This window comes from Mandrillus leucophaeus, unplaced genomic scaffold (assembly GCF_000951045.1).
Source record: "Mandrillus leucophaeus isolate KB7577 unplaced genomic scaffold, Mleu.le_1.0 Scaffold235, whole genome shotgun sequence".
NCBI classification, from domain to species: Eukaryota; Metazoa; Chordata; class Mammalia; order Primates; family Cercopithecidae; genus Mandrillus; species Mandrillus leucophaeus.
Genome location: NW_012102421.1, coordinates 5,009,058 through 5,032,281, shown reverse-complemented (window position 1 = coordinate 5,032,281; position 23,224 = coordinate 5,009,058). Strand labels below are relative to the sequence as shown.

Here is a 23,224-nt window from a genome sequence, read left to right as displayed (position 1 = left end):
TGCTTCCTGATTTTGAGGTTTTTGGTTTTTTGTGGCCAGGTTGGGGGGAGCTCTTTTTTACCTCATTACATGGTGCTATAGTACTCCATTCAGGCACTGAAACAAAGTTAACCCTATAAGTAACTCATGCATGGAAACCTGTAGAACTTAACAGCCTCCTCCTGACCTTACAAGAATAAAGGTGTGCGGTTTACCTTTAATTCCCTAGCAGTCTTGCCAGATGTATGGCATAAAGTCATGTAAGAAGAGCAGGTGGAACAAACTGTAAAAACTTAACCCCTTCAGGTGTTCAGAACAGATTAATATACTATGTATTTAATACCCATAATAATGCAAAATAGAACTTTCATACTAAGTTTTATTGTATGCTGCCGCCAGTGTATATAAAACAATTACCCTTGTGAAACAGAAATTCATGAAAATTCAGAGAGGTAGATGTTAAGGACTGACAAAAGTAGAAGTTTGTATATTATGGCACATGTGTTACAGGGATAAGCTTTTGTACAGGCTTCAAATGTAGCTCTCTTGAATATTCACTGGATCATAAGGAGTGGTTTGGGAAACCTAAGATAGAAAAAAAAAGGTGAGTTAGGGTAAAGTATCAAAGAATATAGTTTTTAATTTTTTTCATGAATAACCTAAGAGAAACAGGATGGGAAATGCCTATGGTGCAGTAATCAGTAAAATCTTTCCCTTAATTTTCACAACCACTCTGATGTATAAGTCATTCCTGTTTTATAAACAGACTTACAGATTAACTTGCTAAGATTACTGCCAAAATACATTCTGTATATAATAAAAAAAGGTTAATAAAGCTCTCTTAAATCAAGAAAAATCCAAACATCCTTAGAAAAATGAGCAAAAGTATTTAGCAGGGCAGTTTGGCAGAGTCTAGTGAAGTAGAAGATGCAACCACACTTCTAGTACCTAGATAAACCCAGACATAGAGAAACATGTACAAGGATATTGACTGTATTAGTATTTTAACCACAAAGAACTGAAACACCTAAGTATAACTCCATAAGAGCATGGATAAACGAAGGTTTCTACATATGATGGAATACAAAGCTATAAGTTATGCCTTATGTTTCCTAACCATAAAATATTTCAGTTAAAAGAGTATCAACTAAAAAATTTTAAAAATGAAAGAATATTAAATTTTAAAAAGTGCACTAAAAAATTAAAACGAGCATACTAACTTTAGGATTATTGATATGGAAAGGTACAAAAGTGTTAATCTGAGACATTTTGTAACACAAATGTTGAAGAGGCATAAACAGAATGCTATGAAAAATGTTTAATCCCACCTAAAATAGTAACAAACAAGACTTAGGGCTCAAGGAAAAAGCATTCTCATGCATTCTCATGTTTCTAGTGGAAGGCCAAAGTATTATATTGGCAGGGGATATCAAGTACAACATTGTAAAAATGTTAAATGTTCACTCCTTGACTAATTTTACTTCTAGAAATTTAATAGAGGTACTAAGTATATATATAGTTGTTCACCAAAATCTTCACCTCACTGTAACCTCAAATTTTGGAAACTTAAATATTCAATGAAGTATAATTCAATCACAGTACAACCATTAAAGATCTTGTTTACAAAGAATATTTAATGAAATAAGAAATTCACCATTTAAAAAAGGCAGAATGAAAAACAGCAAATACTGATCCTTAAATTTTTTTAATTAAAACATTTTCATGGCACCCATAAAATGTTTCATACAAAAACTACCTTAATTTTACATGTGTTTCCTCACTGTCAATAAGCCTGTCGTCTTATCTGCATTTTTTGTGCATACATGTTCTACTGATTAAGTTTTTAATCCTGTATTATTTCTTCTATTTTGTTGTGTGTAAAGAAGGAAAAATTTTAAAAGCTGGAATCTCAAAAAAAAAAAATTCCTCTTAAAAGGAAATACAGGGCTGGGCACGGTGGCTCACACCTGTAATCCCAGCATTTTGGGAGGCTGAGGCGGGCGGATCACCTGAGGTCAGGAGTTTGAGACCAGCCTGACCAACATGGAGAAACCTGTCTCTACTAAAAATACAAAAATCAGCTGGGTGTGGTGGTGTGCACCTGTAATCCTAGTTACTCAGGAAGCTGAGGCAGGAGCACTTGAACCCGGGAGGCAGAGGTTGCAGTGAGCTGAGACTGCCCCATTGCACTCCAGTGATAAAACTATATTTATACACATAACTCCAATGTAGATTCTTTACATTCATGCCACTCAGTGTAGGTCTAGTACTATCAGCATCAGTGTAAGTGGGCAGTTGTAAGAAATGCAAGTTGTAGGGACTCAGTTCAGACCTTCTGAATTCGAATTTGCATTTTAACAAATTGATTTGCATATATTCAAGCTTGAGAAGCAATGCTTTGTTGCCCAATTATTATTCTCCTAGCCCAAATTGCTTCAAATCTTAATATCCACCAAGCTGTTTTCTTATACTGCTGGGATTAATAGACATTATTTTACCTTCTGGGTTCTTACCCCAGCCATATTTTTAAACTTGAGCCATTCATTTAAACACTTATCTGTCGATTCCTATGAACAAACTAATAAAACTATTAACAGCTGCCCAGTATTTTATTCAAATGAAAATAAACCACTCTGTAAAGTGAATACAAGAACTGAGGTTAAAAAAAATCATTAATAAACCATAAAAATATGAAACTTCCAAAAACTACCATGAAGAATTAAATGAATAGTACAAGAAACAAAGAATATTATAATAAACAGTTAAACATGAAAGTGAATTACTTCTTCATGTGCATTTTTGTGCACATGATACCTGTTTTCAAAGGGCTTTTTTTCCCCCGGTATTTCAAAAAACTTAAAACATCTTAACCAATCACTGTATTTACTGGAAACATGTACTTATACAGACTTCCTGGACACTACCAGGTCTACAAAGCTTAATTAAGGAGGGCACAACTATGTAACAAGGTATTTTAGGAAGCAGCTTCCTGGACTTTAGAGAGTCAGAATGTTAGTAAGGGGTGTGTGCAATATACAAAACCTTTTTTTACAAAGTACTATTAGTTTGCCTCTCATAGGTCAATATTGAGTACATTCCCTAACTAAAGTACTAAGAATTTATAAAATGCAGCACCCTTCAGTTACATTTTAAATGATCCAAAACCTTTTTTGTCACATCTCTTAGACTAACATACATTTGTACACATGGCATTTGATCTGGAAGGCACAAATTAATGTACTGAAGCATGCTTTAATAAAGCCAGCAGGGTCTTTAGTTTTTAATTCTCTGAAATTCAGTCCACTGTCTGTCTGTCACCAAGAACTCATATACTGCATTTCCTTCATGTTTCATCTTTAATCCAACAAATGAGAACAAAACATAAAGCCTGTTCTACCTCAGTCCAAACGCCTTTACCACACTGGCTTACTCAATTACATCTGATTTTCTCTTGCATTTCCAATTCCCAATCTTTGCTATACTGCTCTACAGCTGGGTTTAGTTAGAGCAATAACATCAGAGTTAATCCAAATCAGTTGGTAGTACTTTACATGTTATCCCCATAAACAATGCAGTTTTTTTAAAAACTGTCTATAAATATTTGCTAGGTACACAAAAAGAAAACTAGTACTTGGGGACTCCCAAGATGCATATGCCATTAGGCCAATGCTCTAAAAAGTGACAGATGGCTTGTTACAGCAGTGGGATTTTGTAGTAACTCTCCTATACCCTCTTTATGGTTATTAAATCCTCTATTTAACCTTCTTATAGTAAAATAGAAACGATTAGCCTTCATGACTACTAAGTCAGCAAGTTTCATGAATCCTTACTTTCCTTGCAAAACAGAAAAATACTGGAAATGGAGGGCCAAAGGAAAGGGCATGGGATATCTTTTAAGTGCTGCAAAGAAAGAGAAGACTAGTGATTCCTACAATGTGGGTTTTTGGTTTTCATTTAAGGAAACTTACCTTTGAAAGATTCATTTTACTACAAAAAGGAACAGACTTTCTGGGGCCTGAAGGGATTTGTACTTGAAGATACTCCAGTCAGCAGAGGGTCATGTTGAGCATTCTGCAGACAGAATTGTTTCAAGTCTGCAGCTGCCTGGGAAACCTATACATAACAAAGAGGGGAGGGAAGCGCCAGATGGTGAGAACATTTTAATGACGGTTTTCTCAATCTTTGGAAATACTGTACTTCCAATAAAACAGTACTTCTCTTGCTTCAATAGAAGATACTATATAATAATTGAAGACTTAAGTCATATAGTGAGCTCTTTTTTTTTTTTTTTTGAGACGGAGTCTCACTCTGTGGCCAGGCTGGAGTGCAGTGGTGCGATCTTGGCTCACTGCAACCTCCCCCTCCTGGATTCAAGCGATTCTCCTGCCTCAGCCTCCTGAGTAGCTGGGACTACAGGCACCTGCCACCACATCCAGCTAATTTTTGTATTTGTAGTAGAGATGGGGTTTCACCATGTTGGCCAGGATGGTCTCGATCTCTTGACCTTGTGATCTGCCCACATTGGCCTCCCAAAGTGCGAGATTACAGGCGTGAGCCACCGCACCCAGCCTAGTGAGCTCTTAATACTTAAAACCAATGCTTGTATGTTTTCTTTTGTTTGGTTACTAGAAGCATCAGATGACTGAGTACAAACAGTAGAATTATGTTTATTTTTGCAAAGCACAGCACATCTTATTAATAATAGGCTGTTCAAGTGCAAACCTGAGGGAACTTAACATCTTGTTTCTTAAAAAAAAATTAAAGGTTAAACAAAAAGCAATAACATTCTAGCAAACTATTATTTTGTCTTGAAAGCAGTATTACTGGAAAAATGCTACTGTGAATGAACATAATGTGGGATAGCACATAATTTAGAAACGCAAGCACTATAAGAATGCATTCAGTATACTGATCCTCAAATTTATCAGACCCTTATACTGTTGCATTTAAACTAAAACAAATTAAAAGAGGCATGCATTCTTTCACTTAGACATCTACTATTTCTATATATTCTGCTAAGGTGATGTAGGATATAAACAAAATAACCATAAAGCCATAGAAGTTCCTTAAGTCCTGTTTGGGTGGCTCTGTATATGTATATTAACACTTAAATCATATTTAAGTCAATAGTTTCTTAAAGGGAGGCTGCTCAGAAAAACTGTTAAATTGATGTTTGCTATCAGCCTTTCAGTCACATGACACTGGGCAGAAATCTGTCACTGTCTAGTTTAATAACATTAAAATAGTTGATGGTACACAAATACCAAAACAATGAACTGAACCGTTCATACGTGGAACATGAATAAAACATGCCCAAAATGCATCTAATATCTGAAGTCTTGAACTGAGATTTAAGAAGTGGGAGAAATACTCATTTATTTTATTCTCAGTCTTTACCGCAAGGAGGCTGGGAGCAGGTGTCTAGTCTATCCAGCTGGATATGTGACCTTAGGGAATTAATAGCATCACAAATGCTCTCTATACCAAGAACCCCTGCAGATTACAGTTGTACCTCCAACCTGATAAAATAATTCATCATCCTAAGATGAATCTAAACGCTTATCGAATCTATTTGTGTGTCTGGCTTATACAACAGTCCAGGGTAATGAGTTCCATAGGTTTAATAGCTCCTATGTAAAAGAAGTATTTTTACAAATGACTAAACCCCCTCATCCCCTCCCTTCCAAAAGAAGTGTAGCTAAAGTAGGGGAACAGTGGTGTCCTTTTTCACCAAACATTGTAACAATGTTTAGTGTTTTCATTCCTATTAACCAGCAGGAAGCATAAAGAGTACCTGTTAATTTTCTATTTAAAGTGTAGGTGGGGTCCAATGTAACTCCCTTTTACAAGTTCCAAGCACCACTATGTGCTGCATATACTTACAGGCACTGAGAATACATAACAGCCAGAGAGAGCCCTGTTGTCAAGGAGCTGACAGTTAAGAGAAAATGACAGACAAGGTGCTCTGTAGTAAAATGAGTAATCGGTTAGATGGTGACTGGGTGCCCACCTAAGGGAAGGTGTCTGAGGTGATATTGAAGCTGAGATCTCAATGACAAGAGATCCAACCAAATAACCATCAGTGAGAAACAGCATTCCAAACAGTGAGGAAAGCTGAGACAAAGACTCTAAAACTGGAACAAGCTGCTAGCCCCCAAGGCACTGTAACAATCACCATCCAGGAGGTTGAAACCCTGTAATCCTGGCCTAATTATTAGTGCCCCTTTTCACTCTCAAAAATGTCCTGACCTACCTATGACAGTTTGTCAAGCATTTATAAGTTCTATCAACTGTACTCAAACATAAAGGTTAAAAGATTGTACTAGTTTAAAAATCTCACAAAAAATCACGTAGCCCAGTCATTGATAAAACAGATACACAATGTTAAACCACATTTAGCAACATGTCTAAAGAAAAGCTCATTAAAAAGTCCCAAAGGGGATGCTCCCCTTCTTGCTACAGCCTTAACATCAGGCAGTAACTCCAAAACCAAATCATTTCTGGTGCCTTTAATGATCCCGACCAGAACCAGAAGGCTACTGAAGATTTAGGTAGGATCGGTTTTGGGGGATTAGGGGAGCAGCAGCTAGGGTTTCCAAAGTAAAGTTCTTGGAGTATTTTAGTCTGAAGACCTCATGTCATTTTCTTTGGAGACTAAGTATGTACAATTTATTGCTTTCACTATCCCGCCCCATTTTTTCTTTCTTGGTCCATCCTATCTGTGATAAAGGCATACCTGAATGATATATAATGGTTAATAAATGATTTCGAATTTCAGAGCCAAATCCAGCCAAGACTCACTAGAAACCACTGTGATGAGGTAAGAATTGGGAGAGTAGAGAAATAGATTCCAAACTTCAGTGAGGTCTACAGCACTTCAAGGACTCTAAGTGAGGGGGATCCCACACCAAGACAAATGAGAATTTCTCTTCCCTTCTGAGTTGACCACAACTGAGTAAGCTAGGTCCCTCACATTTCTAGTTAACAAAGCTAAATGGGAGACCCTCTCTCAGGGGAATCCTACAACAAGACGAATGAGAATTTCCCTTCCCTTTTGAGGTGACCACGACTGAGTAACCTAGGTCTCTGACATTTTCAGTTAAGAAAGCTTAGAGACCCTACCTCTCTCACTCCACAAAACATTTCAGGAAGTAATAAAGACTAGCCTGGTGAGTATAAAATCAAATCATCTTAGGAACTGGCTGCTTTTAACAGGGCACATGATTTACATTCTTGTTTCTTTTTTTAACTGCAGAAGTGTTTCACATGTAGCCTGACCTATTGTACCAGAAAGAAGCCAATCCATTCAGGACTGTAAAAATCAGGAAATACTTAGAATAGCACTTGAATGTCAAGTTGTTCTATCAACACAGACAAAACGCTTTTTCTCCCAAAGTACCCCAAGACAAGGCCAATACTAACCAGATTCCAAAATAAGACCAATAATTACCCATAATAATCATTTTCTCGGGCATGCGGACCAGTCGATACCCCCAAGGTCAAATACGAGCAAACTGTGCCATAGGTATGAAATGCACGCTTTGTTCGAGGTTGTACGGGGCACTAACCGGAACTTCACACTCCAGGATCGTGTCGAAAAATGCTTCTTTAATCCATAGTTTAAGTTATGCAATAATTCGCTTAAAAGTATGCGTTCAATGGACAAGAGAAGTTGAAGGTAAGAATTTAATACTAAAGGAAGTAGGTTTGGGAAAGATAAAATGGGGGGAGAAAAGTCTGCTCTGAATCAAAAGTCGGAAAATACCCTGTCCGATGAGAAACAGGAGGCTGGCGAAGTGGGAAAGGAAGGGTGCGGACGGCGCGCGGAGGCGCAGCTGTTGGCGAGACCAGCCGAGAAGGCGGCCAAGGGAGGTAGAGAGGGAGGAGGACCGGAATGTGGGCCACGGTTCAGCCCAGGGGCAAGCCCTCCTCGGAAAGTCCTGGGGCGGAAGGGCGAACTAATCGTCCCCCCAAAACACAGCCTAGACCCACGCGGCGCCTTCTCTAAAGCTGGCCGCTCCCCGATCGCCGCTGCCGAGCGCGCGTCTTCCCCAGGGGAAGCGAGGGCCGGCGCGTGTCCCGCCCGCCCCCGCCAGCTGGGCTGCCGGATCCCACCCCCCACTGCTACTGCTGCCGCCGCCGCCGCCGCCGCCGCCTTCCTCCCGCCTCGGCCGCCCGCCCTCGCTCACTTTGACGCGGTTGAGCCCAGCCTCCAGCCGGAGCTGTTGAACCACTTTCTTCATAGCGGCAACGCTGGAGGAGCCAGACATGGTGCACACGACGGCCGGGCCGATTCGTGGGTCGGTGGGTCGTAGGCCGTGGGTCGTAGGCCGTGGGTCGGAGGGGCCAGACAACCAAGCAGCGCGCGGCGGGGGCGGGGCTCCGAACTTTGTCTCTAAGTTTCCGGTTTTGTGCTCAGCGGCTCCACCCTCGATGCGCATGCGCGCCTTTCCCACCCTCTGTTCCGGCTCCTCACCAGGCCAGGAGCGCGAGCCTGGAGGAGGGGGAGGAGAAGGGGCGGAGCAGTCGGTGGGCGCGTCTGCTGGGGAGGGGAGCGCGACTGGACTCTTAAGTTCCCCTTTCCTCTGCAGAGGGACCGATTAGGGAGAGGTAAGGAGACAGCTCATCGTTAGCCGCTAAGACCTAAGAGGGGGTCTGAAGAGGGCCAGTGAGGGAAGTCAGAGCTGTGGGAGTTTCTAAAAGGTCCGGCGGCGGGTGACCAGGAGGTCTCAGTTTTCCTCCCAGAGTTTGTGGGAGGGGTTGAGGGAAGTGAGGGGAGATGCCCGCCGAAGCGTAGGAGCTACTGTGCACCCGGCGTGAGTCACCCGCACACCCCCGCCCCGTACAGGCGTGTCTCTCTGTGATCCTAGTTTGGCCAACAGGCATTCTCAGTTCCACCCCCAACCCCCAGTCCGGCTGACACGAGGCGGAGGGAAGGCGCGGAGGTCGCTGTCGCCTACCCAGCGGAGCCGGGCGGGCGGGGAACAGGGGCGCTGATTCGCTGGAGAAAGGACCTTCTCGAGGTTTGACTTGACTGGCTTCTTAGCTCTTGAATCGGTTTTTCTGAAGGAGATTGTGAAGAAGCCAAGGTGCTGGCTGAAGATTACACCTCTCTACTCTGTTACCCATTTACTCTGGAGAATTAACACTTACTGTACTTTTTAAAATAAAACTTGTTTTGTTGTTTCCGGAAAGTTTGTTTTTTAGTATTTCCGTTGTAATTTATTACCTCTTGCTTGAAATTGAGTCCCAAAGGAGTTTTTAGGAGAGAGGGTAGAATCTAACCAAACAAAATAGGCTCAGCCAGCCAGTCAGTACGTCTTTCTTTCATCCATGGAAATGTGTGTGTGATGTCACAGCACTAAGGGCAGATGTTTCCTATTTCTTTTGGGGTAGTCAGTCTCCGAATGCGCTGATGTTTTCCATTAATGTGAATAATTTCATCATTAATGGATTTCAAATTTTTTATTAGAGAAGCATGTGTAATTGCTCTGGTCAACAAAATCTAAATTACTTGCTCAACAGTTTATATCAGTTCGCAAAAATGTACATCGTAAGTTTAGCATCTTTCTTAATTCGTACGGATGTAATTAATGATTGGGGTTAAAACCAGGGTTTGAATTCTGGCTGTGCTACTTATGGTATTCTTGGGCAAGCTACTTAAATTACTGAGGCTTTATTTCCTTATTTCAAAATAAATTATAAAGCTTCGTAGAGTTGTTTTTCAGAATGAAATGACATTATATATAAAAAGAATATGAAAGCTATCTCAATAAATATTGTCTTTTCCCAAAAGGGATTATAATTATTTTACCTTTGGTGCTTTGTTGACTGTGTAATGCTAAAACGTCATTCACACTTTACAGGTTTGTAAGATTAAACACAAGTATCTTTATTAAAGAATGATCTGTTTTACAGTAGTTGTAAAATATATCACTGAACTCTTAGAACCGCGGAATGTTAATGCTGGAAGAGATTTTAGGGAATATATGGTCCAATAATTACTTCTGTGAGGGAGACTGTTGAGGAATAAACAGTGTTTTAGGCCGAAACAGTTTCAGAAAAAAAAAAAAATTATTGCTTTTTTATTAACTGCTGCATTGGGAAACTGCAGACTGGACTGCTGTCTCAAACACTAGATATTATTGTTTGTAGCGTGTGTTTAAAGATTCTATTTAGGATACAAAAGAAAAAAAAAAACCATTGAGGCCGGGTGCGGTGGCTCACGCCTGTAATCCCAGCACTTTAGCAGGCCCAGGCAGGCGGATCACGAGGTGGAGATTGAGACCATCCTGGCCAACGTGGTGAAACTTCTTCTCTACTAAAAAATACTAAAATTAGCCGGGCGTGGTGACACACACCTGTAGTCCCAGCTACCCAGGAGGCTTGATGCAGGAGAATCACTTGAACCTGGGAGGCAGAGGTTGCAGTGAGCCGAGATGGCACCACTGCACTCCAGCCTGGGGACAGGGTAAGACTCCATCTCAAAAAAAAAGAAAAGAAAAAAAGAAACCATTGAGATAACTTTAAGTTCCGTTGCATCTGAAGTGATTACCAGTAAATATAGTTTATGAACTATCTGTATCTCTTAAATTTTTGTTTAGGAAATGTCCTTTGACCTTCCACAATGATCTAAAACATTTCAAACATGTTTCCAACTGTACAGACATAGATGCTCACCCTTCAGTTGGTTGAAGACTGGCCTGTTGTAAAAACAATTTGTCACCAAGAGGATTCTTGTAGCAATAAATGGCAAGAAAAGACAACCAAGTAATCTGTCACTTTATGTTTTGTCAGCAGAGCACTGTCAATTTAAATTTATCTGAGATCTTCACCTTATTCAATTAATACCCTAAGTTCTTTAGTTCACTAGGTCTAAATTCAGAATTTGAATAAATAAGATTCACATGCCTTACTTTGTAGTTTAACTAAAAACTGAATCTCTTCAAAGGGGGATTTCACAATTCTGACTTCTTTCTCAAAGAATGGCTGTTTTTATAATGGCTAAGGAAATTGAAGTTTGGAGAAGAAAATATATACAGTAGCTGCAAATAAAATACTTAGGAATTAACCAAGGAAGTTAAAGATCTCTACAATGAAAACCATAAATACTCCATGTTCATGTATTCGAAGATTCAGTATAGTTAAAATGTCTCTAATACCCAAAGCAATCTGCAGATTCAATGCAATCTCTATCAAAATACCCATGACATTCTTCGCAGAAGTATTTTTAAAAATCCTAAAACTTACACAGAACCATAAAAGACCCAGAGTCACCAAAGTTACCCTGAGCAAAAAATAAAAATGGAGGAATCATGTTACCTGACCTCAAATTATGCAACAGAGCTATAGTAACCAAAACAGCATGGTAACTGGCATAAAAACAGACACACAGACCAGTAGAACAGACTAGAGAACCCAGAAACAAATTCATTCACCTGCAGTGAACTCGTTTTTTACAAAGGTGCCAAGAACATACATTGGAGAAAGGACAGTCCCTTCAATAAATGGTGCTGGGAAAACTGAATATCCATATTAGAAGAATGAAACTGGATCTCTCTCCTCATATACCAAAATCAAATCAAAATGGGTTAAAGACTTAAATCTAAGACCTCAAACTATGAAACTACTATAAGAAAACACTGGGAGTGGGGCATGGTGGCTCACACCTGTAATCCCAGCACTTTGGGATTACAAAGTGCCGAGGCGGGTGGATCACCTGAGGTCAGGAGTTTCAGGCCAGCCTGACCAACATGTAGTGAAACCTTGTCTCTACTAAGAATACAAAAATTAGCTGGGCATAGTGGTGCACACCTGTAGTCGCATCTACTTGGGAAGCTGAGGCAAGAGAATCACTTGAATCCGGTAGGCAGAGATTGCAGTAAACTGAGATCATGCCATTGCACTCCAGCCTGGGTGACAGAGTGAAACTCCAGCTCTCAAAAAGGGAAAAGAAAACATTGGAGAAACTTTCCAGTACATTGGATTGGGTAAAGATTTTTTGAATAATGCCCTACAAGCACAGGCAACCAAAGCAAAAATGAACAAATGGGATTACATCAAGTTAAAAACCTGCACAGGACCAGGCATGGTGGCTTACGCTTGTAATCCCAGCACTTTGAGAGGCTGAAACAGGTGGATTGCTTGAACCCAGGAGTTTGATAACAGCCTGGGCAACATGTCAAAGCCAAAACCCCATCTTTACAAAAATACAAAAAGTAGCTGGGCATGGTGGCATGTACCTGTGATCCCAGCTACTTGGTGACCCACAGAGGTCAAGGCTGCAGTGAGCTGTGATCATGCCGCTGCATTCCAGCATGGGCAACAGAGAAGCCCTGTCTCTAAAAAATAAAAATGAAAACCTTCTGCACTACAAAGGAAACAATCAGCAAAGTGAAGAGATAAGTCACAGAATGGGAAGAAATATTTGCAAACTATTCATCTGATAAAGGATTTATAACCAGAATATATAAGGAGCTCAACTATATAGGAAAAAAAATCTAATAATCCGCTTTAAAAATGGGCAAAAATGCTGAATAAACACTTTTCAAAAGAAGACTTAAAAATGGCAAACAGGTATATGAAAAGGTGTTCCAACATCACTGATCATCAGGAGAAATGCAAATCAAAACTACGATGAGATATCATCTCTCCTCAAAGTGGCTTTTAAGCAAAAGATAGACAATAACAAATGCTGGTGAGGATGTGGAGAAAAGGGAACCCTTGTACACTGTTGGTGAGAATGTAAATTAGTACCACCACTATGGAGACCAACTTGGAGGTTTCTCAAAAAAACTAAAAATAGAGCTTCAGTATGTCCCAGGAATCCCACCGCTAGCTATAGACCCAAAAGAAAAGAAACCAGTGTATCGAAGTATCTGCACTCCCTTGTTTACTGCAGCACTATTCACAATAGCCAAGATTTAAAAGCAGCCTAAGTGTCTATCAGCAGATGAATGAGTAAACAAAATGTGGTACAAATAAACAATGGAGTACCATTCTGCCATAAAAAAGAATGAGATTATCTCATTTGCAACCACATGGATAGAACTGGAGGTCATTATGTTAAGTGAAAAAACCAGGTGCAGAAACACAAACTTCACATGTTCTCACTTATTTGGCAGTTAAAAATAAAACAATTGAACTCATGGAGGTAGTAGAATGATGGTTACCAGAGGCTGGGAAGAGTAGTAGGGTGGGAACTGGTGATGATTAATGGGGACAGAAATATTAAGTTAGATAAAGTGAATAAAATCTAGTATTTGATAGCACAAAAGGGTGATTATAGTCAACAATAATTAAACATTTTAAAATAAGAGTATAATTTGATTTTTTGTAACACAAAGAAAGGATAAATGCTTGAAATCATGGATACCCTATTTACCCTGATGTGATTTTCACACATTGTATGCCTGTATCAAAATATTTCATGTATCCATAAATATATACACCTACATGCCCACAAAAATTACAAAGTAAAAGAAACCTAACTCTATAATTCCTTTTCCAACATAGATTCTAACCCTATATCATTCTGTTACTCTCTGGGAGACCCTCCCCCACTCTAAAATGTCCTTATATATCCTGAGAAGGTTTCAAATCAAGACAAGTATGCCATTTTGTCTACATTAGGACCTGTCTAGAAAACAAACCTCATTCCTCAATTGGTTCCACAAGTCTAACTACTATAAATGCTTGTGGATTCTGGAGTGCCCTCAGGCATTTCAGGCTTTTTTTCTTTTTTTCTTTTTTTTGAGATGGAGTTTTGCTGTTGTTACCCAGGCTAGAGTGCAATGGCGTGATCTCAGCTCACCGCAACCTCTGCCTCCTGGGTTCAAGCAATTTTCCTGCCTCAGCCTCCCCAGTAGCTGGGATTACAGGCATGCGCCACTATGCCCGACTAATTTTGTGTTTTTACCAGAGACGGAGTTCACCATGTGGGTCAGGCTGGTCTCAAACTCCTGACCTCAGGCGATCCACCCGCGTCAGCCTCCCAAAGTGCTGGGATTATAGGCGTGAGCGACTGCACCTGGCCTCATTTCAGGCATTTTAATCTATTTACCTAAGACAGGTTACCCTTTAAATTGATTAGAATTTTATTTACAGCTTAACCAGGAACCAAATAAAGCAGAACTCCCAGGACATACACATAACCTGAATCTATCCTGATCAGATAGACTTCATGCCTTGGTGATTTAAGAATCAGGAATTATGTGAAAAAATACTCCCATCATCTGTCATAAAGTTAACTGTATTCTGATTTTTTTATTCCAGAATGTAAGTTTCCCTTTCACTTGTTGCATTCCCTGAGCAATCAAGTAATCAAAACATTTTAGAGCTGCAAAGGATTTTGAAGAGTTCAAGTCACTTACCACTAAGCAACTGACACTTGGACCAGTGAATGGTTTTATAGGTTATAAGGGACCAGAAATCTGCTTTTCTGGCTCCCAGTCAATCTGATTACCTTGTGTGAGATTCTACTTTATTGATATATTTAAACATATCCCATGTCAGCATTTAGGATTTTCTAAAGTACATCGAGCAATCTTTGTATGCTGTATTATCAAATCAAACAGGAAATAAAAATTACTAGAATCCTTATTTCCAGAAACTGAATAAGTATCAGAGGTTCTTAAGCTTGATATTCAGCTCTGCTACTGACACTGAAAATCATTTTGGAAAAGTGCAGAGAAAACATGATGGGTAGATATTTTGAAAGGAGGGACTAGATCAGAGATGGCAGATAGGTTATACATCCACCAAGAGTTACTCCTTCTCAAACCCATAGTTGACTGTGGTAATTCGATTCTGTACTATTTCCTACTGAGATGTAGCCTTGGGATCCTACTTAGTAATTCACTTCTAGATAGTCAGTACCAGTTGATGGGAATTAGCGTGCAAGATAAAATTGATTTTCCATTCCTGGCAGTAGAGTTGTAAAGCAAAATTATGCAGTAAATGAAAGATTAGACAGTCACTTTATTTTTGGTTATTGAGATATCAGTCTCCTTTCATTTGAATTGTTGGCATCGTTTTGTTCATTAGCTAATTAGTAACAGGTAAAAAATCTGAAAATCCCACATATTATATGTTAGGATTTAGTATATGATTTGGTTAGGATCAACTACAAATTCTAAGCATGCCTAAAGTTTTTTTTGTTTTGTTTTTTTGTTACAGAGTTTCGCTCTTGTTGCCCAGGCTAGAGTGCAATGGTGCAATCTCAGCTCACGCAACCTCTGTCTCCCGGGTTCAAGCGATTCTCCTGCCTCAGTCTCTGGAGTAGCTGAGATTACAGACATGCGCCACCATGCTCAGCTAATTTTGTATTTTTAGTAGAGATGGGGTTTCTCCATGTTGGTCAGGCTGGTCTCGAACTCCCGACCACAGGTGATCTGCCTGCCTCGGCCTCCCAAAGCACTGGGATTACAGGCGTGAGCCACCACGCCAGTCAAGCATGCCTAAAGTTTTAATTAGCCTCTCGTAGTTTCAATAGCAAAGGCTTACTCAAGTTAGCACAAGCAATGAGGAGATTATGGTAAAGATCAATGTAGAGCAGCAGTGGAGGCACATATCCCTTGTAAATCCCAAAACAGAAACTGTCACGCTAATAAGCCAAACTGGAAGTAGATCCAAGGCTAGATACTTCAGCCCCAAGACTTCTTGATTCCTCTCTAGTGCTTAGTTATAAACATGAATCAGCTATGTTACTTCCTCAGTTTGCTTCTCACTACCAGTTAACTTAGTCATTTTTTCTATGCTTTATCTTTTTTTATCTCTTTATAGATAAGTATAGCTTTCCCATAACATAGGCTTGCCTCATGGCTATGATGCTATGATACTGCCTCATGACTTTTCTGTATTCTTTTTTTTTTTTTGAGATGGAGTCACTCTGTCCCCCAGGTTAGAGTGCAATAGCACGATCTTGGCTCACTGCAACCTCCCCTGGTTCAAGCAATTCCCCTGCCTCAGCCTCTGGAGTAGGTGGGATTACAGGCGCATGCCACCACACCCAGCTAATTTTTTTTTTTTTTTTTGTATTTTTAGTAGAGACAGGGTTTCACCATGTTGGCCAGACTGGTCTCAAACTCCTGACCTCAGGCAATCCGCCCCTCTCGGCCTCCCAAAGTGCTGGGATTATAGGCATGAGCCATGGCACCGGGCTCTCTTTTCTATATTCTTGTTAGTAATGTCTACTAATGCTTGAATCTTGAGCTCTTTTCCCATGTCTAATTCCCAAGGGCTCATCTTTTTACATCAGAACATTTTGTTTGTTTCTGGTCAGCCCAGGATTTGGTCTCCAGCATTGGTCGCATCAGAAATGATAAAGGGAGTTCTTAAAATCCCAAACATGGCTTCTTTGCCATTACTTTAGAAGGGATACTATAGGTTGAGTATCCCTTATCCAAAACGTTTGGTGTCAGAAATGTTTCAGATTTCAGATTTTTTCAAATTTTGGGGTATTTGCATTATATCGGTTAAACAATCCTAATCCAAAATCCAAAATGCTCCAATGAGCATTTCTTTGGAGCATCATGTCAGCATTCAAAAAGTTTCAGATTTTTGAGCATTCCAGATTTCAGATTTTAAAATTACAGATACTCAACCTGTATAGTGGGGTCCTGTATAGGTTTACCTCAGGACAACAATAAAGCAGGTCTTGACTGATCTATCTTGAGTTTGTTTAATTAAAAATTTGTTCTGGGATGGGCACATTGGTGGCTCATGCCCATAATCCCAGCACTTCCGGAGGCCGAGACGGGCAGATCACTTGAGGTCAGGAGTTCGAGACCTGCCTGGCCAACATGGTGAAAACCTGTCTCTATTAAAAATACAAAAATTAGCTGGGTGTGGTGGCACACGACTGTCATCTCAGCTACTTGGGAGGCTAAGGCAGGAGAATCACTTGAACCTGGGAGGCAGAGGCTGCAGTGAGCCAAAAGTGCGCCACTGCACTCCAGCCTGGGTGACACAGGGAGACTCTGTCTCAAAAAAAAAGAAAAAAAAAATTGTTCTGAATTAAAATATCAAATTTTAATATGTAACAAATTAAAACTTTTAGCCTACTAACTTGCATACCAATGAATCAATGAATGTCCTTATGCTATAATTATTATAGATTATTAACTAATTATTATCTAATAATGAAGTGACCATATATGTATCTGAGTCATCTTTCACTTAGGTTCATAATAGAGGCTAATATTAATACAGTGGCATACAGAGTTTTTGTACAGATATATAAATACTTTCTTAAAGTACTAATGTGTACTTAAAATAGCGTTTGACATGGTCAAAATGATAAATCACATTCTAAGTTTTAATTATTTTAAGAAATATGGAAAGTAATATGTAAAACTAATTTAAGGAGATGCTATATTTCAGGAGATAATCTTTTAATTTTGATACCATTAAAACAATTAGTGGGACTTGTTAGGGTTTTATAGCGCTACGATCAGTACCAGATCAGAGGAATTTTAAGTTTTGTTGGAGATAAATCCTTATTTTAACATAAATCGAGGAAGAGCAATGCTTTGAAATCTAGAAAAGCTTCAGCTCTTGTGTTGATATGATTAGTGTATCCTTAAGGATTATCCTGCTTTGAAAATTCCTTTTAGAGTAATAATTCAGCTACCTTATTTTTTATTTTTTCTTATATACATTATATATTTTTAATTGTATCATATTCTTGTAAACTGCCATAAATCCTGAGGAAAAACACAGGGAATAATACACAAATGAAGCCTGATATATTTAAAGACTGGCATTTTCACCTGGAATGATTGTTCATGTTTTTTATTATTGAGGCATCAAAACCCAAGAAGAAATGTATATAGTAAAACAGTTTTCATCATTCTATAGCCATTTTAACTAGCCCAGAGGCTAATTAAAACTTTAGGCATGCTTAGAATTTGTCATTGATCCTAACCAAGTATCATAAATTCTGTCTTTCTACTTCCAAATGTGTATTTCTACTTCATGTAAAATGCTATGTATTTAACCTTAATTTTTGACCAAGAAAAGATGAATTATTTAGAATAGTAAAGTATGTCCTGGTCACAAGTCCATTATAGTGTAATTAGTCACGTTACTTAGTTGTATAGATTTATACTCATTTCATTGCACAGTCCTATTTACTATTAATATGTCCTTTTGAGTTAGAATAATAAAGATTATATATATTTCTAAGTTTTCATTTTTAGTTTATTTAATGCTTTTGTGTTTTCCTTTTTATTTCTTGAACAAATCAGAGACCAGAAATGAGTGGAATGCTATCTTAAGCCAAAAAACTATTACAATTTTTATTTAATACTACTTAAATGAAGAAAGATAAAAAAAAGAAACAAAATTCAAATTGATAATTATCCCATTCAGACGTTAGTAAATATGTCGCTCAATCCAAGTCGACCTTCCTCATCAGAGGTAAGAAAATCTTTTTATACTAAAATATAAGAAAGACCTGCTTATCATTGTTTTTGAAAAGTTTTATAAAAGCAAAAACATAAATTATATAAAGTATTAGATATTGACTCCACCATGATGCCAACTTCATATATCCCATTGCCTGGTTACACTTCTCGTGTCGCTAGCTCACTTCCTCTACCCCAACCATATTGGGATCCCCAATGCATTGATTCTATCACCTTTTTTACTATTTCTCAATTGTATGATTGAAGGTGGTACCCTCCATATCTAGCTTAAGTTCCATAGAGCAGTCATGATCACTCCTTTGCACATACTTTTGACTCCTTGCCCCTCTGTCACTTCATTGTGCTGCTTGGCAAAACAACAAACATGGTTAATGCATTTCTCCACCTGTTCTGTACCTACACCTGAGCAGCTGAACATGGCTAGACAAAAAAAATGTATACCATCATAAGTACCATTCTCACTTTAAATTCATGACCATGAATTTCAAATGGAATCTTTTCTGGTGGGCAGTCTTGCTGTCTGCAACTCATTAATTCACTCTTTCACTCTTCTGAACAAGTATGTCATACCATCTCAGACCCCCAATACCTTCTATTTTCTCTTAAACCAAGTGCAATCAAGATTTCATCTCAATTATTCCACCAAAACTGTCCTCATTAAATTCACCCTTTCATTACTAAATCTGTTGGTTAATTCTTATCCTAAACATTCTTGATCTATATGTGCACAATAGCTGACACCATTAATCACTTTCTCTTCCTTGACATAGGCTTCACTAGGCTTCTAGCATACATATTATGATTGTTTTCTTCTTACCTCCCTGGTTGTTCAATCTCAGTCATCTTTACTGGATCTTCATCTTCTTCCTGACCTCTTAATTTGTGAATACATCAGGGTTCAGCTCTTTTATGTTTGTTTTCTTCTTACCTCCCTGGTTGTTCATTCTCAGTCATCTTTACTGGGCCTTCGTCTTCTTACTGACCTCTTAATTTTGGAATACATCAGGGTTCACCTCTTTGTTCTCTTCTCTGCCTACACTCATTCCTTGGTGATCTCATCTAGTCTAATAGATTTAAATACCAACTTTATGCCAAGGATTTCCAAATTTATAGCCTTATCTCAGTCCTCTTTCCCAAATTCCAGATTCACATAGGCCTATATTCAACTGACTAACTGACATCTCCACTTGGATGGCCAATAGATATCTCATCTTAATATGTCTGAAACTGGATTTTTTTTCCCTTCCCTAAAACTTGCACTACCCATGACTTTTGCCATTTCAGATACTGAAAGGTCAAATCTATCCTTTCAGTATCTGAGGCCAAATGCCTTGGAGTCATACTTGATTCTTCTTGCATACTTGAGTCTTCTACTTGACTCTTCTTTCAAACTCCACTTCCAGTAGATTGACTCTGACTCTTCTACTTGACTCTTAAATTCCACTTCCAATTGATTGACTCTAACTTTTAAATACATACAAAATCTGACTGCTTTTTAATAACCTTTACTGCTAGCACATGAGTCACCATTGTCTCACACTCTAATTATTCCAGTAGCTTCATAAAAAGTTCCCTTTTCTTGCCTCTTATAGTCTGTTCTAGCTATGATCCCTATCACTCAACTAATTAAGTAAAGCATTATGTATATCCTGATATAATGCAATATAAAATACAGGACACCACTTATAAAATATTATTGCCCCTGTGTCACTTGAAGGCTGGATAGTTAACTGTTTACAGGAGATAAGAGAGGTTGGAGAAACAAGTTAAATGACACCTTAGAGATAATAAAGTATATTCAGAATGTAGAACATTCTGTAAGACAACTGGCTCAGTATCTTTTAAAAAGTCAATGCCATGTTAAAAATAAAAAGCAAAAAATAGGTTTGGGAGCTCTTCAAGATGAAAGTTTTAAAAGACGTAACAACCAAATGCATTGTGTGATCCTTGTTTGAATTCCAGGTTAAGAAAATATTTCGAGGCCAATTGGGAAAATTTAAATATGGACTGGATATTAATTGACATTAAGGAATTTTAATTTTTTAGATGTGAAAATGAAACTGTGATTATGTTACAGAGGTCCTTATTTTTAGAATATGGATACCAAATAATTTAGGGATATAGTGTCGCGATGTCCGATTTACTTTGAATATTTTATTCGGAGAGAGAGAATTACTCTATTTATATGTATGTTTAAAATCTTTCCTATAAAATAAACATATATGTCAGATCTTAATGTTTCTCTTAAAACCATGCATTAGCTTCCCATTTTATAGGTGAAAGTGGCTCAGAAGGCGCTATATGTTTCCCCTCTACCTCCTTATTTTTCTGAACTTATCTTCTACTACTCTCTCCCCTACTTTCTCTGCTTCAATCATACTGATATGCTCTCACCTTAATACCTTTATTTTATCTCTTTCTGAAACTCTTTCCCTCTAGATCTTCACTTGGCTAATTCCTTCTTTTCCCTTAGGTCTTTACTCCGATCTCACCTCTTCCATGAGACCTACCCTGAATATTTAAAACTGAAAACTTCTCCATTCCATATCTTCCCATTCTTCTTTACCCCGCCCTACTTATTTTTCCCTAGTAGCTACCACTTTATAATATCTATATTATCTATTAGTGTTTTGTTTATTGTTTTTTAATTAAAAAAATTTTTTTTAAATTTTACTTCTTAGAAGTCAGTATTTATTGTTTATTGGCTATAGTTCTCACAAAACTAGGACTAGTCTGAGGCAAATGAGGTACTTGCCATAGATGAAAAATTTAAGGGGCTACCAAAAAATTGTTTTAGTAAAATTAATGCAAAAAAATCCATGATGAACAAGATACCAATATTTTAAATAAGAGACAGAATCCAACAGTGCCATCCCTAATCATTTTGAAACCTGGGGCAAAAGAAAAAGTATATGCCCCCATATATATATGTGTGTATATATATATATACCTTGTAATGTATTTTTAAAATAGCTAATGGTTTTAATGAAAATATTATTGATGAGCAGCTTCCATTAAAGCCAGGAAAGTAAGATTATAATAAATCAGGGTGACAGTGTAAATAGAATATTTAACCTTAAAATAATATTGTCAGATTTAATATGTACTTTAAAATTTTTTAATATTTTTTCAACTACTTTATTGTTCTGGAAAAAAACATTAAAATGTATTTTTTAAGAAACATGTATATAAATATTTAGTTCAAGAGAGAGTTTCCCCCTGTAAAATATTAATATGTTTATATAAAGATAAGTTCATATTTACTTCAAATTTCTTAAGGTTTTGCAAATATTCAATAGTATAGCGAGGGAATAATCTTTTAAGTGCTCTAGTGTTCAAAATGCAACATACAGAAAACTTCACTATCAGATCTATACAAACATTTTAAATTTTTAATTAATATTTCATCATCAAAAGCATAGAAGTAATTTTCTTGATTTATAAAAACAACTTGAAGAAAAGCTTATGCTCAAGAACCATTTTTATCTCCTATGAAATTACTAATATTAACAGTAGGCCATATTCAAACTTTTAAAGGTTTCTCAGATATTTAATATTGCATTCAAGAATATTCATTTAAATGCTTTGACTTTTAATATGCAGGGAGTGTCAAACTTCATTTGATTAAGAGATAAGACTATATTTGCAATCGCTCTGTTTCTGTTTTGGTTATATAAATATTTTTCTAAATAGAAGGATTCTAATCAAGGGCATAACAAAACATCAGTGGAAAAGTGGATAGTTACATAGAAGCACAGACACACAGACATGCCTGATGTAAGAACAATCATTCCTTTCTCCTTGGTCAGGAATAGGTTCTTCCTGGAATTCTGAGGAATAAGTACATTCCCCAAACCACAGTATTAAACCTTTTGCAGGTGCTGAGGGCTAGCAATCATCAGAACTGTAATAGGGAGAAAATATACAAAGGATAAAGATTCCACAAGTTCACCCCAGTGGAACTGAGTAGGTGGGGAGTGAGGTGAGGTAAAGGTTGATGTTAAGAAAACTAGTCTTGATGCCCTAGGATTCTTACTGCAGACCACAGAAAAAACACCATATGCCAAAGATGTTGAGATAATCTCATAGCCACATCTATAACATTGTTGCCAAGGGAAAATGTACTCCAAATGCCAAGTGGCCAACTTAAGAACAAATTTTTAGTTCATTTTGTTTTTTGTTTGTTCAGAGGGATGTATGTATTCCATTTTTTTCTGTTGTATTTATTAAACTTAATTCTATAGAACATCAGTTGATTTTTTTTTTTTTACTTTAAAAGTATTTTAACTGGTGTTCTTCTCAATTTATTCAGTTGGTGGAACTTCATGTTTTTTATGTCCCTGAAGGATCATGGAACTATAAGCTAAATACCATTTCAACAGAAGTTGTTAACAAATTCATTTCAGCTGGATTTCTAAGGCAAGTGTTGTGTAGTCATGTAACAATATGCCTGAAAGAAGAATCTTTCTTTCTTCAGAGAAAAATGCTTTTTGGAAATTTAAAAAGTATAAGTGAAAAATATTTTGTCCATGTGATAGATCCATTTATCAATATGTAGTGCTATGTAACAATTAAATCAGTTCTGTAAGAATAGCTCACTTGGCCATAATACTACCACCCAGAAAACAGTATATAACCTGTGTATTATTATGGTCATACACAAAGTGAATTAAGAGAGAAGTTATCTAAAATTAAAAATCTGCTAAACTACTCAGGAGGCTAAAGTGGGAGGATTGCTTTGAGGCCCAGAAGTCAAGACTGCAGTGAGCCATGATTGCACCACTGCACACCGGTCTGGGCAACAGAGTGAGACTCTG

At 37.9% G+C, this 23,224-nt stretch overlaps 2 protein-coding genes across 2 annotated transcripts in view; one reads left to right on the top strand and one right to left on the bottom strand.

The window, feature by feature from the left end:
• Positions 1-341: 341 nt before the first annotated feature.
• GNG5 (guanine nucleotide binding protein (G protein), gamma 5) lies at positions 342-8,750 on the bottom strand. The gene is made up of 3 exons (XM_011982135.1): positions 8,169-8,750; positions 3,948-4,092; positions 342-564 (listed from the first exon to the last, which is right to left on the bottom strand). The coding sequence occupies exons 1-2, from the start codon at positions 8,418-8,420 to the stop codon at positions 3,967-3,969; spliced, it is 378 nt and encodes a 125-aa protein (XP_011837525.1). The 5' UTR covers positions 8,421-8,750; the 3' UTR covers positions 342-564; positions 3,948-3,966.
• The window catches only part of SPATA1 (spermatogenesis associated 1), a 47,043-nt gene continuing 32,209 nt past the window's right edge, over positions 8,391-23,224 (top strand). Inside the window, exons 1-3 of the mRNA XM_011982137.1 lie at positions 8,391-8,589; positions 18,228-18,399; positions 22,720-22,826. Of these exons, the coding sequence (XP_011837527.1) occupies positions 18,364-18,399; positions 22,720-22,826 (143 nt within the window). The 5' untranslated portion in view covers positions 8,391-8,589; positions 18,228-18,363. The remainder of the gene's footprint in view (positions 8,590-18,227; positions 18,400-22,719; positions 22,827-23,224) is intronic.